This window comes from Pleuronectes platessa, chromosome 5 (assembly GCF_947347685.1).
Source record: "Pleuronectes platessa chromosome 5, fPlePla1.1, whole genome shotgun sequence".
In the NCBI taxonomy this organism is placed as follows: domain Eukaryota; kingdom Metazoa; phylum Chordata; class Actinopteri; order Pleuronectiformes; family Pleuronectidae; genus Pleuronectes; species Pleuronectes platessa.
In genome coordinates this window covers 13,121,869-13,141,257 of record NC_070630.1, presented here as the reverse complement: position 1 = coordinate 13,141,257, position 19,389 = coordinate 13,121,869, and the positions used below count along the sequence as shown (strand labels likewise).

At 42.7% G+C, this 19,389-nt stretch overlaps 1 protein-coding gene across 1 annotated transcript in view; it reads right to left on the bottom strand.

Moving 5' to 3' along the window:
- Positions 1-965: 965 nt before the first annotated feature.
- cbl (Cbl proto-oncogene, E3 ubiquitin protein ligase) overlaps positions 966-19,389 on the bottom strand; it is a 34,112-nt gene continuing 15,688 nt past the window's right edge. The window contains exons 3-16 of the mRNA XM_053421989.1: positions 16,317-16,463; positions 15,335-15,491; positions 13,166-13,287; positions 11,638-11,775; positions 10,775-10,862; positions 9,353-9,484; positions 8,946-9,167; positions 7,850-7,984; positions 7,124-7,537; positions 6,686-6,774; positions 6,291-6,497; positions 6,114-6,208; positions 5,110-5,346; positions 966-4,282 (exon numbers count right to left, since the gene is read on the bottom strand). Coding sequence (XP_053277964.1) covers positions 3,987-4,282; positions 5,110-5,346; positions 6,114-6,208; positions 6,291-6,497; positions 6,686-6,774; positions 7,124-7,537; positions 7,850-7,984; positions 8,946-9,167; positions 9,353-9,484; positions 10,775-10,862; positions 11,638-11,775; positions 13,166-13,287; positions 15,335-15,491; positions 16,317-16,463 — 2,479 coding nt within the window. The 3' untranslated portion in view covers positions 966-3,986. The remainder of the gene's footprint in view (positions 4,283-5,109; positions 5,347-6,113; positions 6,209-6,290; positions 6,498-6,685; positions 6,775-7,123; positions 7,538-7,849; positions 7,985-8,945; positions 9,168-9,352; positions 9,485-10,774; positions 10,863-11,637; positions 11,776-13,165; positions 13,288-15,334; positions 15,492-16,316; positions 16,464-19,389) is intronic.

Below are 19,389 nucleotides of genomic sequence, written 5' to 3'. Positions count from 1 at the left end.
TTCTTTTATTATTTCTGTCCAAGGTTTCTTAATCATTTTCCAAAGAACTTTCCTCAGTAAGAACTATGTGGGTTAGGGTTAGAGAATAGAGGCAGGTTGGAGTTGCTGGTATTGTCCCCACCCCGCAGGAAGGTTCTTGGTTCGTATCCTTGCTCAACTGGGGTCTTTTTGTTTGGAGTTTGCATGTTCACCACATGTCTGAGTGCGTGCGGTTCTGCGGCTTCTAAAGACCTGAAGCTTAGGTTTGTTAGAATGTCTCTGAATGGCGCTACATTTTATTTTGCTATAATTATTAAAAACTTTTATAGGAAACATTGGGGAAATACTAACCTGTAAATAAATCTTCCTGCAAGTAACAGCATGCTGTCATATTAGTGTTTCTCTTCTGCAGAAATAGATGAACTTTTAGCAGTGTGTTGGCGCACAGAATAGAGGTTTATTAAATCAGGTAATACTTAAAAACAATATGGCTCTCAGATTTGATGCTGATTAGATCTAGCAGCCGGGCACTCAAATCAGTTTTAGTTGTTTTGAATGCAATTATCGAATGCATTACTGGACTTTCACGACAGATAAGACCATCAGCAGAGAAGTGAGTCACACTGAGTCCTGTACAGTTTCTGATTCCTCCTCCTCTTCGACTTCACTAGACTCTCGCCAATTGAGGAAAAACATGCGCGAATAACATTAATGTTGGCTCTGTTGCATTTAGCATTGACAGTTTTTGCATTAAAATACTTTTTTGCTTTCAATTTTACATTATTAACCCATTCAAAAGTCAGTCCATAAATTCAAACCGTTTAATAAGTTGTTTTGGTTTTACTGTAAAAAGAAAACTTTTATTTTACAGGTTAATAAATGTTTTTACACCATTTGCATGCATTGGGACAATTGTTATAATAATAATACATTGCAATCCACAAGCTAAAGATCTATGAATAAATAATTAGAGGAGAGGCGTGTGATGGCTTTTGCTTATCCTTTTATTAACAGCACTGTGCATACTTCCAAAGTGATATGAGCTTTAAAAACCATCAAAAAGTTAATGAATGCCTTTTACTGATGAGAAGCAACACAGCTACATGGAACAACATCTCCCTCTCCTGGCAGAAAGCTGAAGTACCCCAGCAGAGGGACTGGGGGGGCGGGGGCTGGTAGGCGTCGAGCATCACTGAGGCCAAGAACTGATCTGGGACACGATCCATCTTTTAGGTGAGAGGGAAACAAAGCTATTCACAGATCAGCACGTCAGCTCCCTCAGATGAGGCCTGATGCCACTGACGATTCAGAGGAGACACATTAATACAAGCAATACTGCACAATCTTGCCTTCAGAGATCAAGAGGTACAAACAGATACCTACAAACTCTCCTTAAAAAAAACAAAAAAAAACAAGGCCCGACTCTACACATGGTGAAGATCTCTTAACGTATGGCACTGCTCACAGAATTATTCACAGAAGTAAACAAATCCTTTGGAACAAAATACACATGTACAGGAATGCAAAATGAGACAAAACATCAACTTTTTTCCTATTCAGATCACTGACTTTATACAATTTGCTTTTTTCTTCATCTTCTTTAGAGTGACAGTATCAAAGCACAAATTGGTATGCTGTGCGGAAAAAAACAAAAAACGGTAAAAAAAAAATTCAGGACAGCGCCGTCCTCAAAAACATCAACAAAACATTGGTACAGTATTGAGGTTTGGGGGCCTCCCCGTTCATTACCCATCATTCAAGACGTTTCTCAAGGCAACTAGGAACAGAAATAAGAAGAACTAGAGGATGGTCAGACAGCGCGGAGATAGCTTCCAGTCAACACACGGTGAAACCCAGAGTCAACCAGGGCTGATTAGCTATTGATGTGTCTTCGATACCCTCCCGTAAAAAAAATAAAACAACATTCTTCATATGCTGGCAGAGGTTTGTGTGTACCTAAAAGCTCTGTGTGTCATTTCCTTATTCATTCATAGTACCTGGAAATAAAGCTGCTGTCTCTAGTTCTGTCGATATCAGAAACAATATGCGTAATAACAAAAAATGTGCAAGTTATAATGTGAGAAAATAAAGGTAATAGGCTACTTGTGTGACTTCATTGAGCGGATGCTTTTGGAAAAATGTCACCTGACAGGTGAGCTGCTGTCTCAGCCAATGGATCTCCTCCTTTTCTTTTCTTTTTTTTTTTGACAGCCAGGGTGAACTCCACAAGTTCAGATCAACTTTATTCCTGAGTTAATTCTTACAGTCGGCCCAAACACTGGTTTCAGTGTAGACTTGGGGGCGGGCCAGCAAACCCATGAGCCTACTTTGTTTCTTTTTTAATGGCCTCACTCTTTCAGATCAGAGGTGCGAAAGGAAACTGACGTGAAGGAGAAGCTGAATCTATTGGAAAATGGCTGCTTTCCAAACACAAAGCAATTTGTTTGCTTTATTACTGTTGCTTTAACAGTCTAACTAACAAGAAAACAAAAAAGGAGTCGACAGCTTGAGAGGGCTGCAAGCTCACAAGCCGTTTGTACTTTCAAGTATGCTACATTACGGACTGGAACATGGGTGATACTGTCACTTTAAAGAAACAGGATGACTGTTAAACACAATATTCACAAATGTACATTTAAGGCTTAATTGTTTAGCACTAACAATAGTAGCAGCAGTGAAGCACTTCTGAATTAATTATAATAACAATATTGATGATCATAGTACAATAATATATAACCAAAGTAAATCAATAACAGTTTTTTTTTGTTGTTGTTTCAAAAATCACTGGCCCGAGCTGGAGACAGAAACCTGAACCAGCCGGCCAGCGAAGTTAGACGAAGACAAAACGAAAAACAATTTCAGCCGCCACGGATCACGCAGCCGAGCCCGTCTGGTACTGCAGGGTTGTCAACATCAGTACGTCCTCTAATAATCTCATTGTCAGGCTCTGAGCTACACTAGGCCCTGCCATGAGTTAGAGCAGTAGTACGTTTACAGAGCGTGAGTCTGAATACACAGACTCTAATTCCACATTCATGATGTACAGGAGCAGGGTTCGTTTAAGAGCAGGTCACAAAGAGCAGGTCTGGCAGACACGCAGTCGTCATGCATGCTCACACACACAGACGCACACTCACACGTGGACACACACGCTGCCAGACAGCCGCCCCGACCTGAAACCATCGTCATGCTACTTTGAAAAACACAACACGATAAAAACAAGGATGTCTTTCTAAAAAACAGAAAAAGTACCAAAGCAACGTTGTTAATCAAAGGCCATAAGAGACTGAATTCATCCTGGAAAAAAGCTCTGCTGCATGTCTTCTAAGCTGCTGCTGACCAACACGTCCTCGTGAGGAAGACTCCCCGACTCTTCCTCACTTCTCCATACTCTCACATCCCTTAGTCCGAAAGAGGGCCACACCCCCCTTTGATCTGGTCCCTGTCCACCCATATCACTTGTACCAACAGCGACCCTCAAAGCTGAAATCATTTTCGCATACTGTATATGCACGTACTGTATATATTATACACATTTAATATATATTTACTCATATATTAAATTTTCATATAGATATACATTTTTGTTTAATTTGTGAGGTGTTGGTTACATTTTCCGTGAAATGCTTCGGCATGAAAGAGAAGAATCCGTCTTCTCAACATTTCTTACGAAAAGTCTGGCGTCCTGCGGCGTCCCGTCATTGTTCCACATGTGCTCGGCCGGTTCCACGGAGATGTTCTTGAAAAAGAGGAGGCCTGCTCTAACAGTTTTTAAGAAGGCCAGACACTGTTGAAAGCGCATGGAGTGCAGGACGCTGGGTCCCAGAGATGCCGTGAGCTCGCTGGATTGACAGCCAGTTAAAATCCACAAGGGGCGTCGGGGCGTCAGCCAACACCAGAGGTAGTGCTGCAGGCGATTGGCTTTGGCCTGGGCCCACCTAAACCCAACCAGGCCGGGCCAAGCTAGGGCGAGAGCGCAAACACGAGAGACAGGCACGGGGAGTGTGCTATGTCAGAATATGAGCGGTGGAGGGAATGGAGACAAACTCGCGTAGGATATTCTTGGCCATTTCAATATTGTTCTGTGCAATCATCAGCGCTTTCTGGATGTCCTGGTAAGAGTATCCCTGACTCATGAGGAGCTCTATCTCGCTACTGATTTGAGAGTTGGCTTCTCCTCCCGTTGCTCCACCAGTGGGCGGTACAGAGAAGGGCGGGACGGGGCTGGGTCGACGCTCTGAGTTGATTCGTCTGGGCAGAGGCTTCGGAGGTCTCTCTGGTGCTTCCACCGGCTCTGAGAAGGCTGAAGAAACGAGAAGAAGCCAAAGGGTTTAACACACTCTAGCTTTGACGTGGGGTTACATCTGAAACAAGAACAACTACTTGTAAATAGTTAAAAGGTTCATGTGAATGACAGTTTAACTTGAGAAAGAGTTTGGAGTCTGCATCAGACAACATGCCGAGTATGTCTGGAGTACGCTACGTGTTAATTATACTGTATATGGTGAACTGGTTGACCTTTCCACTGCAGTGACCTTTAATAAACCACTCAAAGGGACCAATTATGATGCGAGAGCTTGTTAAATGCTCCTCAATCACAGAGGTTCAGGTCTCAAGTGGAACTCAGACACCTGGCAATCACCACAGGAGGTAAATGTCAGCTGGCTGCTCCGACGCTCAGATTACTCTTGAGAAGATTGAAGCATGAAGACACAGACAACAGTTCAGGTCTGTGGCTTTCACCACTAAAAGGCTTCTCATCAGCACCGTCGAGAGGGAAATGTCTCGTCATCACTCCTTCAGTAAGCTCTGGGATAGTGACTCAACAGAAATCCTTTAAAGCTACACTCCCATGCTGCACTGAAGTCCTGCTCATTCAAAATGATTACATCACTACCGTACAAAAAATAAAACAACGTTCTTAATTTGCTGGGAGAGGTTTGTATGTACCTACAAGCTCTGTGTGTCATTTCCTTATTCATTCATAGTACCTGGTAATAAAGCGGCTGTCTCTAGTTCTGTCGATATCAGAAACAATATGTGCAATAACAAAAAAGGAAAGGAAGGAAGCACCGAGATACCAATAATGCAGGTTTTTGGTAGTTCATTTTCAAAGCTAATTATACTTACATGCTCCAGCTCCAGCGTCTGAATCTAAAGAAAGGCGGCCGAAAGCAAGCATGGAGGACGATGAGGAGGATGATGAGGAAGAAGAGGATCCTGCCAGTTCGGACAGGGTCCGTCGGGCAGGGGCTATGGGGAGCCGCGGTTTAGGGAAGTCGTAGCCGTTTTCCTCCTCTTCCCTGTCCTCGGCTGTGTGGTCTACGGGACCGTTGGTCAATGCCAGAGGGGGCAACTCCGAGTAATCTGGAGGGAAGATAAAAATAATTCATAAGCACTACGGTATTTGACAGAGAGAGATCTAAATTAAATTAAATGCAGCCTCATAAAGACCTGGTTTCATTAAGAAAAACACTGATCATTTTATTCTCTAAAACGGCTTCAGATAACTCACAACTGTACACAGAATTTTTTTTATTTACGTTAAGGCAAACACAGACTAAAGGGAGAATCATGTTTTTGAGTCAATCTAATATTCTAATAATCAGATTCATGAATCCATTAATGGTTTATATTAAAGTAGATATCACAAATACTTTGTCAAAGCAGCTTATGCAAGCATGCACACTTTTTTTTCTGGGTGCATCGACTGCTGGGTGAGGAGGTTTGACCGAGATTTAAAAGAATGTATGTGTCTGAATGATATGACGATAACAGTTTACACTTCTCTGTGCACAATAGTAAATACTGATCTTAAATACTCTTGTCCAGCCAATCTTACTTTGAAGTAGAACTACAATCAGTAGTAAACTAAATTGTACTAAGTCTGGATTTCTTTTTAGAGCAGCACCATATTGCACTGAATTACATCTAAATCAATGAATTACTCTGAGAAATAAACGTCAACGCACTCTTGAGATACTGTGTTCACCGGAATGGGACAACCCGAGAACATAATACCTCCGGCCACTCGCTGTTGCCGGCACAGAGGCAAAAAAACCCCCATCAAACAAACAAACAGAGAGGGACAAGAAACTTTGGCGCAGGTAAAAAAGGTTGGTGAATCCAAATACCTGAATCTCTGGCTTGTTGCGAGCTGGACTGGATGTTGTACATGGCTTCATACATTTGAGGTCCATCCTCCAGTTCAGCCATTGCCAACCTTCCACTGAAAACAACAACAATTAAATAACAGTGCTCTACAACCCTGCAACAACTAACCTGGAAGGGGATTCATAAAGGGTGAATACCTTGAGTTGTGTGTGGAAGCTTGGGCCTGTGTCTGGAGTGCAGAGAGAGGCTGAGGTTGCGGTTGCCTCGGTACTGGTGGGGTCTCCCCTACAGGTGGTGAGGCGATGGGAGGCAGGACAGGGCGAGAGGAAGGGATCATGTACTCCGACTCCTCCTCACTGTCACGTGCCTCCTCTCCTGCCACTGCCCTCAGGGCTTGAGATGATCTGCAAATAAACAACCCCAGATTATTTACGGTAGAATTGGATTGAGAAACCTTAAATAGTAAGGGCTGAGTTTTCTGAGAGGAACAAACTTCCTAAATTAAGTCATTATTAGAAATCATTAATATACATTGTGATCATCAAGTTACGTAAAATAATTTCCTCTCCATTATGGGGCCATTACAACGTACCTGTTTGCCAGTGCATAGAGTGCATTGGCTGAGGATGAGGGCTTGACTTTGGGGCTGTCATAATCTTGAGCACCTATTGCAGCAAAATTCTGGAAATAGAGCAAAAAATAATAAGAATATCTTCACAATCAAAATAGAAAAACAAAAAACATTAACACATCACATTAATGGAATATTTTAGCATTTTGGGAAACACGCTCATTTAATTTGAAAAGAGAGTGAATTAGCATATTGCAAATAATGTCATGGCCCTGCTTTTGTGATCACACAGTGACTGGTTAGTGATCTGTCAGGAATGACCTGCTTCAGAAACTATAAGCATATACGGGATAATTTCAGTTGTTTTACTTTCCTACTATCTTTGAGCTTGTAGTAGTAACCAGTGCTACACATTAAATCAAATGATAGTTCAGTGAGCAGTGTTTTGTGGCTCCTCACCAGCTGGTGATCCAGACTGAGGGAGCTGTTGTTCTTCTGAGAATCGGAGCGGGTGTCCAGAGCCGAGGGCAGCGCCAACGGGAGGGAGTGTCGGTTGGAGAGTTCCCTGACACCTGCTCGGATGTCCACTCCCAGACTGGACACTTGGGAGGATGAGGACGACGAGGACGAGGAAGAGGAGGTGGGGGCCTTGGGAACAGGCCTGGAGTTCCACTCGGCCAGCAGCCTGTTTGGAGGTGTAGGCGGGAGCTTATCTCGAGGGGGCTCCCCAGGAGTGCAGGGTAAGGGACGCCTCTGCAGCCGTCCATCGGGGCCCGCCCCTGAAGCGTGGGGCCGTTCTGGGGGAGGAGGAGGGGGAAGGTCCCTCAGCGCTGGGAGGAGGGGGAGAGGCTTGTCTTTGTGGTGAGATGCTGCCTGAGGGGACGAAACAGAGACCCAGGGAGCCCATTAAGACGACACACAGTTAAGATGTGAAATCCAACCCCTTGCTGTTGTCTTCCACACATAGATTATTCATTTAGTAGCGAAACCATTTGTGGCTACAATCAACAATAAACATTATTTAGATATCTGATAGTTATCTCATTTCCATTTATCTGCATTTAGGCAGAAATCGCCCACATATCGGTGATGTTGCGTGACGGTGAAACACAAACATTTTCACCAAACTATTATTTGAATGTCCTCCCCTGCCTGAACAAGGTGCTACCTTGGTTGTGTATTTACCTTAGAGGTGACTCCGGGGCTGGAGGCACCAGGGGGGTTTGGCGTTCTGTGTGGTGGGAGCAGGTCTAGCCTTGGTGGCACAGGGGGGAGAGAGGACTGAGGAGCCATTGACATGGGTGACGGGGGCCGCTCCACCTGGATCACAATCACAACAGCAGAGCAGGACATACGATCAATTCTACTACATGGGAAACAACTTCACACAATCAGCTTTTGCTCTGGAGATGAACCACATGATAAAAGGAACACACAGCACTACAGTGATCATCTTATTTCTCTTTGAATGGTCTGTGGTTATCTCTACCTAGAGCAGGATGACAGGGCTTTTTAAAATCACATAAAAACACATCGCTTTCATTTTAACCTGCTGTTTAAATTAGATTATGTTTGTTCTTGTTTTATTTTAACAGTTTTTATGCTAATTACTGAGGCCAAGGTCATTGGTGGTGTGTTACTGGACTCGTTTGTATTGAAATGTGTTTTACGCATCTCAATGAAATACAAAGATTTTACAGTAGTGACTAATAAAGTGGAACAAACACAAATCTACACAAAGTAGTTATGAAGCACAGCCAAGTACTTCACAGTGAACGAGTACATTTAACGATATGGTAGTAGTCAAGGATGAGACAGAGACTAGGTCAGCAAACAAAGCCCAAGAAATTCCAGGGACCACATCAAAGGGTGTGTGATCTCAGGTATTCATCGACTCTATAAGCAGACTAATGCACACAGAGCTCCTCCAGAGGCTCATAAAAGATGCAGGGTAGGAGAATGCCCCACATATCAAGCACCGAGAGGCCCCAAAAAAAAGCTGCTACCTTGGCACCATGAAAGATGGAGATGAAAGACTTCAGATATGAGCCGAGAGCTTGAAGTGCACCAAAAGTGAAAAGGGCAAAGCAGGGAGTGTTTTATCTGCACTGAGATGGGTCTCTCAGAAAAACAGAGAAGAGAGGAGGACAGCAGGAAGCCATGAACAGCACCGCGGGCATCAAACCAACTCAACCAAGTGCCGCTGTGTTTTATCAGTGGAAAAAAACTTTGAGCAAATCATATTTGTCGCGATTATGTCATGCTCTTTGCACGGCCGTACCTTTGTGCAAGCAAGTTTGCTCATCATAAGGTGGGGGTCTTCAAGTCTGTCGTCATCGTCGTCGTCATAGCAAGGTGATGGGGATCCTTCGGCACCGAACAAGCTCCTGCAGGTGCCCCCGCTGTTGGGGTCCTTGGGGTCAAACGGATCCACGACAATGGGCTCTGTACCCTTTATCTCACAGCGACAGAAGGGACAGCCCGTCCCCTGACCCTCCGATTCCTGGAACACAAGCAGATGCAGCCGCACACAGGAGATGAAAGCGGGTTGTGTGCTTCTATTTGCCCGTTATGTCTGTACACAAGAGCACTTCAACGGAAAGTTTGCCTTTTAACAGGTTTGAGTTATGGCACTTAACTCGGAGCAAGCAACCCACATAAACCCCTTCAATCCGCCCACTCTCTTACCTGCCAGGCGGTGAGACAGGAGGTGCACATGAGATGGCCACAGGGCTCAATCTTCACATCCTTGTCATTCTCCGCACAGATCTTACACAGCTGGAAAGTGGAGCCCATCTCACAGTACAGCTCATATTGCTCCTGGGGGGGGGGTAAAGAAAGAATGAGACAGATATGAGCCCACGGTTCCTAAACACAGAGTCAATGATACGATAATAACACCACCCGAGATCATTTCCAAAGAGCCTAGGAGGATCTGAAGCAGAGTCTAAGTGCGGGGGCGTGTTTTCAGTTTCTGTCCTGTTCTCAAGCAAATTAATCTGTTCAGAAAATCCTTCACAGAATTCTGAGCAGATATATCAACCTAACAAGTTAAAGACTGTTAGGGTTCAACAAGGTGGATATTCGTTGACAACATTTTACAATTTACAGATATGTTTTTTTCATATTCAAAAGGCGCCTTTTTATGCGATTACACTATGACTCATCTCAGGCCAGATACGGATTTCCTGTTAAACTTAACAATTTTGACAGCCTGCACTGACAAAGGACCAATTTGTTTTCCGCATATGACTTCTGCAGTGTGTCTTCTTTAAATTTGTTATCCTTATTTTACACTCAAAGTCACGTCCTAACATTTTACTTGAGGTTAACTGTCCCGCTCTTTAAACAAGATGACTCAACATTCGAGCCAAAACATCCTGCATAAAATATTAAAGAAGGTTAAAAACGGTCCTCGCACTGCAAATGTTAATGCTTTGCCGTCTTCTCTGTATTTGCAGTTTTACTTCACCATCTCTGTTCTTTCTGAACAAGGCAATTTGAGTCCAGTTTTCTTTACAGGAGGTTGTGTTTTCATTGACATTCATTTGTCTGATAGCATCATGACACAGAAACGATACAAAATTGGAAGGATGTGGTACGAGTCAGGCAAGAACACATCAGGGTGCAGATCAAGGATAACATTGTGAGATACGCAGTTTTTCAACATTTATGTTGATTTCTCAGAGAATGAATCATGGGTCTTGATGAAAAAAAATCATGCATGTTTGGGGGACTGATGTGTGAAAATCCATATATAAAGATCTGCATCAAGTAAATTTTTATATCCGTGGAAAAAATATACGTTGTATTTGGGGACTGCTGGGCGGTATGAGCTCTCTGACTGACTTGTTCAAATCTATTCCTTATTCTGTTTCTTGAGCTAGACCAACTCAGTTCCTGTGGGCTGACTTATCAAGTCTTCTACTTCTCCTTTCGGCTGTGCTCTGCTCTGCCACATCTCTTTTTTCAACTTAGATCTTTCCTTTCCTGTGTGTCCACCCCCCCAAAAAAACACATTTGACCTTTATAACGAAATGCCAAAGACCAACAGATTTGTATAAGATATAAGTGACTGAGGATGCAGCCTGAGAGGCACACTTCTCTGACCTGTGTGACTTTGATGTGGTCTTGAGGCGAAGGCTCACACAGTCCTGTCAGGTCGGGGTTTTGCGTCCGGCCATCAGGGAATAAATAGCTGCAGGAGCACAGGAACATAAACTTAGAGGCTACACAGAGAAGTTCCCATTAAGTATCCTCGGGTAGTTCCACAGGCATTTTCCTTTAAAAGTTATCATCATCATTATGAGTTAGTATGATTGTACTGCATATAAGCTTACAGGCAAAGGTAATGAAAACATTTGTTCAATCTATTAATGCAACATGTTTGAGTAAACCCAGAGTTGATGCATGAACAGTATGTGACCATTTCATAAGTGGGTCACATGCTGTTATTATCATCTGATAAATGTTTTGTGCATGCAAGCGATTTACTGTATAGGATTTCCCAGTTCAAATTAGCACTTGATTACAGGTTTTGACGGGCCAACCATAGCTTTCATTAGACAACATTTTCAACGCTGGCACGAGAAGATGAGTTTCACGCCAGCCACGTAGACCACTGACTGAGCTGTATATGAGAAACCGACAGTTACATTCTGGTTGTGATAACAGCAGAATTATGGGAACAAGCAATATGATATGGCTGGATTGGTTTAAGGCTGAGGGCAGACTCAGTTGTGGGATGCGAAACAGCTGCAGCCATGCGTGCCTTGTGGGGAGAGGAGAGAAAAGGAGAAATGACAAAAGAGCCCTGCACATGAAAGGAAGTTTGACTTATATATCCTTTTTTTGAACTGCATCAAATGGAAGACTGAAACCCAGCCACAAAATGGCTGATCAGAGGTCCAGATGTAAACCCCGAAAGAAAATGACAGATATAGGAGAGCCAAACAAAATGCCAGTGCACTTACAATCCTTCCCTGAAGCCATCTATGAGGGCCTGGAAGAGAGGTTTATTGTGAGGAATGGTCTGCAGTATGTTTCCATCTGCTGTAACGTAGCCGATCGCCCACTGGCCCAGCCGCGTACAACTCAGTCGGAAGATGTAACTGGGGAGAGACAAAAAAGGGTCATACGTTGTTAAATTCAATATAGAGATCAAATAGCAGGGACTACAAATAGTCTCTGCAACTTGTGCACAAGAAGAAACACATTCTTCGAATTGCACATCACTTTTTATGAACCAAATTAAAGTGCATATAGTAGGAACCATGCATGAAAATAGCCCCTCTGCAAAATGATCTGAACATGTATTACACAAAAAAACTCATAAATTCTACAGGAAGTAGCCAGGATCAACCTGTGGCATGCTTCATCAGTATAGTAAAAAGGGTGCTATACTTGGTTGGTTCATCAGTCCAGAGTCAGGTAAACTGGAATATGTTGAGGCACTGCTGCTTATGACCAGGATATAGACAGAGAATGGAGAAGTACGAGGGGCTATAAGAGGCAGCTTGAGTCTGACATGGGCCACTCAATATATTATCTAATATTTCCTGGCTGCTTATTTGTATGCATGAACAAAATATACAAATTTGTATCAGGAAATGAACAAAATCCGCTCTAGGGGTTAACAACTCCCCGTGCAAAGCAGCCTGTCTTTGTTAGAGGCATTCAGGGCAAGCTTGAGGACACTGGCGACTGAGCATCACATTAATCGATCAGGTTTTGCAATTGAATTTTTCTTAGCCGAATTTTTGCAACTGAATATTATACTTTGAAAATGTGAATACTGAAATTCGGTGGCAAAAAAATACAAATGCATAATTCCAACGTAAAAAAAAAAAGAAATTCAAAGACTTTAAAATTTCAAAATATGAGGAGACCGCTTAACTTCCATATTCTACACAAGTGGAAAAAAAATGTGTTTAGTTTAGAAGTGGAACGAGTGATGTACCTGAAATACAAAGAGGTGACTCTTGACAGTAAGCTGTAAATTGTAGTGTCAAAATGCTGCAGTCAAATTAGCCAATAACCACTCAGATGTCAACATGGCTGTACAAAGGCCAGGCCTAAACAGTGTCATCCGCCTTCAGTGTACAATCAGACTATTGATGCTAGGTGTCAGTACTGCAGTGTGCCACACACACACGCAGTGAAGCATAATTGTCTGTGAAACCAAGACTGAACTTGAGCCCTGTCTGTCATTATATTTATGCAAAACTAAGCATTGATAATTTTTATTTATATACAATGTGTTCATGTCCAGTGTGAGAGATGAGACTAAAATCTGTGATCTCAAGAGCGGGGGTTAAAATACGACCGGAGAACTATAGTGAACCATAATCCTGCCCATGGAAACACATTAACATGGTTTAACTGATGCATCTCATTACCAAAATTGGCCAAATCAACTGTGTCACCCACACTTCCCCAAGTACATGCTCCTGAAATTTGAATAGACTTCGAAGCACATTTGTTTACATTTGTGTGTCTTACCTGCCAGGCTTGTGAATGAACTTCTGTAGCCGTGCTTTGACCTCATCGTAGGTTAGGAAGGCCATGTACCCTGGGTGAGTAACTGCCAAGCTGTTCCAGTTTCGCAGAAGGGACGACCAAGGCTACACACACGTACGCACGTACAAACACACGCACATACACACGAGATAAAGAGAGCGAGAGAGAGGAGAGTGACTCATCTGATGAGTAAGTGAATCGCCACAGCAGTAACAGCAAGAGGGGAGTAATGGAGCAGCTTAAACATCAGTGGGATTTACAATGGTCATTTCAATCTGGGTCACAGAACATAAAAAGGTTAGGTGAATTTGTAACACAGAACACTCATTTGAACTTATTTGGTACCATCCAGAGTCACAGAATCAGGAAGGTTATAGGGAAACTAGCAGACTGTTCACCATATTCCATATAAAGCAGGTGAAAGACAATTTACTCTAAAGACGTCTTGATCCATATTGATTCAAACCATTCTAGAAGTTAAAGGTGAAGACGTTGATTTTTTTTTTTTAATATATAATTCATAGTACTCAAAGGCACGTTGACCGAGTGCAGCAGTGAGAACGAGGTGCTGCAGTTGCTCTCATCAATGTGTCTGGCGTGTGAAAGGAAGTAGAAAATGAGTTGCACAGGTCACACCATGGTTACAACTTTACAAGAGTTATTAATATATAAAATCACACTATCTTTATTAAGCTGAATGACAAAGAGGGGTTGTTCTCTCCCTCAGTTATTTATGCACACAGGAAATGACAAGTCATAATCGTCTCCTTGACTGGACTCCGGTTTGGATGCATCCTATGACCTTTGGTTTAATGTGATAACAGACTAGCTGTGTGGGTAAACAAATGTGTGCTCAGTAATGTTATATCCAGTACATGTATTTTTAGTTGCCTCTTGTCACTTGGACATCAGTTCACTCCAGACCAGCACTGAATGCAGTCTACTGAGCAGAGCAAGCAAACACTGCTCAGAAGATATTGGTTTATAATCACCATGGCATCCTTCAGCCGTAAGATACAGCATGAAGTGAGACCTTTGAAGGGCCCTTCATGTAATAAAAAGCACAGTCTACTGCATATCAAAGAGACATCTTAAAATGGCCACAGGCTCACTTCCTCTTCTGAGTTTAAGGGCATTTGGAGGAGGTCTTTTTCTGTATGAGGGAGTGTCATAGGAAATGTCTGTAATCTGTTTAGGCTTCATTAAGCCCTGCACACAAGCAGCCAGGGATAATGCTACTGAGGGAGTAAATAACATACAGTAATGCATACCAGATAAGATGCAAGAGGTTTTATATAATGTGAATTAAAAGCGAGTTAGGTTAATCTAGGAATACTTAAGTTGTTTTAATCGTCAAAACGGTTTTCATTTATTAATATCTGATGCTGATACAACATGCGTACATACAAAGGATAAGCTGAAGATGCTGCCTGATGAACTGCCCTTCTCTTCCTCTACCACATTTAAAAAAAACTTATATATGTATATTTCATTACAAAGTATGAATGGTTGCGCTTTACATCAGTACAATTTACAGCGTATGTGCAGTGTGCGTCTCCTGTGGTCTATCACTTACAAGCTGAGTCAGGGTTGGGCAAAGTACAACCACTGAGAAACTGAGAATGTGCAAAGTTAGAGTCTTGTCCCAAAATGTTCATACTAGCGGTTTATTATTCATCCAAGTGTCAGAAAGAACAACCTCAGGGGAGAATCTATAAAGAAGACTGTCCTTGAGAGGGAACTCAGTGTGACTTTAGATGGTAGAACACATACTTGTCTGGACCTTGTGAGGCAACAACAGACGACCATGAAAAAGGACAATATCACTTTCAAACGTTTCTGTCTGCACTGTGTGAGCGGAGTCACAGAAAGTTCCAACTTCCGCTGCGTCTGACAGTGTGAACATGTCAGCAGACGTCCTGCTAACGACTTGATAGAGTTAGCCGAAAAAAGATGTGGCAGATTAGTTTAAGTTCATTATGTGAAGCTTAAAATTTGTTTCCTTCACCAAGAAGAACAAACTGCCATGAATGACTGGCGACTCTACGTCACTGTAATCCTTTGCACATTTTGTTCTCTAACTGACTCACAAGCGGTTGATAAAACAAAGAGAGGAGGTGCCTTGGTTGCAGCAGCGTGTGTGTTCCCTACCTGAAATAGCCTTGTGAAGATGTCAAACTCAAACACAGAGATGTAGTCGTTGCAGGTGAGGTCTATGGTGGACTTGAGCGCCATGGCCTCCAGTCCCGAGCTGATGGAATGGAACTCGTGCAGAGACTGACGGAAGACCTTCCAAGGCACGATGGTCCTGCAACATACATCAAAAACACCAGATGAGGACACTTCACGTCTTGATTTTAACTTGGAGTTAACTGGCCTGTAACATGATTCTTGAGTGCATAATGAGCAGTTTAGTAACTATACAGATCCTGCATCTAACAAACCAGTGAAACCTCTAAATACATATACATGAACTACAGTTCCTGCAAAGATCAAATTATCTTTTTACAATTTTTTTATTAAAAAGAGGAAATGCCATTTGTTAACAGTCTATTTGAGCACATCCAAATCGAGGTCATGAAAACTGGCATGATGTGATCTCTCTTAAATATAAATACATGCAAAGCATTACAGAACTTAAGTTTTCCAATGGTGGTCCTATTTTTGGTCAGCTGCTGCATAGCTCCTATAAGATATGTAAACCCTACAGTTATCTAAATGGAGGAAATCCACATATTATTATGTGGTATTGAGAAACCTAGCAATTGAACTGCCCCTGTAGTTCCACATGGCTGGTTTACTTTTGTGCTGCATTCTGTTTAAACCCAGCTGGTATAGTATATGTGTTCCAACATTTTCATATCAAGGACATGACAAGCTTTTGGCCACAGCCTTCTTCATTCAATGACCACACATTTGCCTTAGAGAAGATTCTCATTATCTGTAACTACCCTAAAAGAAGAGTAAAGATGTCACTTAATATAGAGTAATTATGTATTCTCTTACTGCTGTAACTTCTTATTTAAGTGATGAAATAAACTCATTTTCTAGGGAAGGACCCCGAAGGACTCCGGGATGCATCGGTGGAGCTACTGGAGAAACATAACATTCTATGTGTAAATCAATTACTCACTTATCGCCGAAAGCATGCCTCCAGAACTCTGCAGCATCTGCCTTGGTGATGCGGAAGTTATCACCCTGAAACAGACCGTTGGGGAAGATGGCCTTCAGCTCAGCCAGCATGTGGCTGAAGATCAACGACAGCTTGGTGAGGTTCCGCCTGGGGAAGTTAAGAGCAGAGGAGAGTGGGTGAGAATTCTCATCATTCTCATTACACTGTGGTCATAGTGTCATCAGACCATATAACAGCTTCAAGAGTCAAATTTAGAGCAACATTAGTAGTTGATAACTTTGGTTATTGCTTTCTCAAATCGATCTAATGTAAATGGCTGCGGACAGTAATGTTCCTTTGCTCATTGCTGGCCAATGAAAACAAGCTTGGTGACAATGGTGAAAATAAGTGAAGCTACATGTTTCAAAGTTAAACATTAGCAGACAGAACAGACTACTAGAAACCCTCTCCTCCCTGTGCACGTGTTCTGATTAAATCCATCTTCTTGCTTTTTTTGTCACTTTCTTTGCTTAGTCATCATTAGTGACATCACTGACTCTGCTAGTTTCAGACTGATGGCACAGTAATTTCCCCGTTCAGTGTCAATCATTTTTAATAGAAAATGTACTTCCATGTTGGTCTTTAAATGAGGTGGGGTCAAATGTGCATTACTATCTCGAGGAACTGAAAATCGACTACGTGAGGGACAAGAACAAGTTAAGTTAAAAGCACAGTATTTCATTGTTATTTCAAACAACAGTAATATACGAGGGGGAGAGAGAGGGGGGGGGGGGGGGGGGGGGGGGGAAGATATAGAACAGCACCAGGTCAGAAACCGAACATGCGTGACAACTCAAGCCTCTAACTTTTGAAAGATCACCTGGTTGAGTGGATCTCCCAAGTACCGTCACAAATTAAGTGATGAAACACGTGGCGAAGCAATGCAAAGACTGTTCATTTCCATAAGAATACCAAGCTATGGTTTGTCACAGGTTATAATTAATGAAATATTTTTTCTGACAGATGGTAGTTAACAAAGGAGGCTGAACGCTGAAAATAAAGACTCAAATCTAGGTGTGTGCTCTGTGATTTTTCCCACTCAGTTTGTCCTTGGACGCATAATACAGGAATAGTTACAGGTCCGTGGAGACAACATAGCAGTGTTAAAGGACACCCACATACTCATAGAGTCACTGAAATGTAGAGAGTAGCACATCCGAGAACACAACTCCGTAAGCGGTTACAAAAGGGTAGTCGACAAGCACAGCGGACAGGAAAGAGCTTAAGAGTAGCAAAGTAAACCAAAATAGCTCTGAGAAAGAGGCAGACTAAGAGAGGAGTAAGATTGTGGACAAAAGTGTAAGAAAAGGAGACAAGAAAAAAAGCTGCATTAAGTCCCTATCCCCTGCACCCCATCGCTGCATTGGAGGCGTGATGCTGAGAGAGCCATGATTTACGAGGGCAGCACAGAGTGAGATTGTGCTTGGCTGCTGGGCAGGGTGAATTGACATGCATGAGGGAGACAGCAATGAAAGCGTGGCTACGCTGCAGCTGCCCCACACTACACTACGCCCCCTATGAGTGGAGCAAGGGGCGAGTGGAAAGAGTGAATGAGGGCGGAGGAGGACAGCGACTGAAGATAGATGAATGAAGATTAGTGTATGTTGAGACCCTGCCAAAATAGTCCAGCACTTGTTGGTGTGATAGTTAACCTCAGAAACGTGTGTGAACTGCAGTGAAGAATTAAATTTACACCCTCTCAGCCGTAAATGATCCTCAAACACAGAACACTTGTTGCTTGACGTCTAATCACTTCAACTGCGCTGCCCACTTAAAATCTACAGCAAAGACTTGAAGCCAGATGCATCAATTGTGTTCTTTGAAGTCAGGGCTGCCCTCATCAGCGATGCAATTTGGAAAAACAAGACAATGAACTACTCTCAGCATTTCCCCTGGAGTCATAGCCGTGAACGCTTTCCAGCTTTATCTCGTGAATAAGCTGCCGTGAGTGATACTGCATTTCGCTGTGTTTTCTTCAGCAGCTCTCATCTCAGCAGGTGGTTCCCCCCGTTTCTCCTGCTTCCTGGCCCGACCGGCCTGAAGGCCCTGGAGCTGCAGCTTCATCCATTCTGCTGTCAACCTCTCCCTACCCTGTGCTTTTATCAAAGTTACAACAGCCTCCCTCGTGCACTACTTCCATCTACAAGGCTATCATAGGAAGACAGTTATCCTCTTTCGCAAGTTTATGCGTGGAATTAATCTCTCCTCACTCGGAGCTCTCATTTCCACATCTAGGTTAGTTTACAGCGTTATGAATACTCTTACCCACTCCCCTCGGCTCCGAACACGAAAGAGCGCCATAAGACTTTAAGCTTATAAAGTCATCTCTTCAAACCTAGCGTTTATTTTTATTACTAATTTAACAGTAAATGCTAATGATACGTTTGAAGACTCTCTCTTGGGGCCACATTTTCTGTGGGTGAAATATTCGGTGAGCTGAAGAGACTGATGCCTGGGTGGATTTTACACGTTGTCAAAGGGCCGTTTTCTGGTTCGTTTCTGGTCAGTATAAAGATTTTCTATAGGAAAATTTCAGTATGGCTGTAACTCTGTGAGGTGGAGTTACATGTAACCACTGCCATCCAGTTCTGCCCAACACACTGTGAACTAACTGTGTTCAGAATGAATGTGAAGCAAAATCAAGCAAAAAAAAATAAAACAGTCGTGCATTCTTTCTAGGTTGGGCAAACTGAGGTCATGATGAGTTCAAATGCTTTCATAGACTTCAATAATAAGCTATAAACTATCATTATTCATTAGGGGTTTAACACTCCCAAATTATCTCAACCAGGCTCTGTTCACTCATGGTGGAGAAAGTGAGTACTGGCATCAGATTCACAGGGTGGTACAGCCGTCTCTGGCATGAGATTTGCCCAGTGAATGAGACTCTGTTATGTCCGATTGTCTCTATGAGAGTCTCAGTATTTTCTTAAGGCTGAAAAATATCTTCAAACTCAAAGTCAGATACAGACTCGAATCTAATTGTACATGGCAGAGGAAGCCGATATCTTTAAGGATCTCTCTCTCTCAGTCC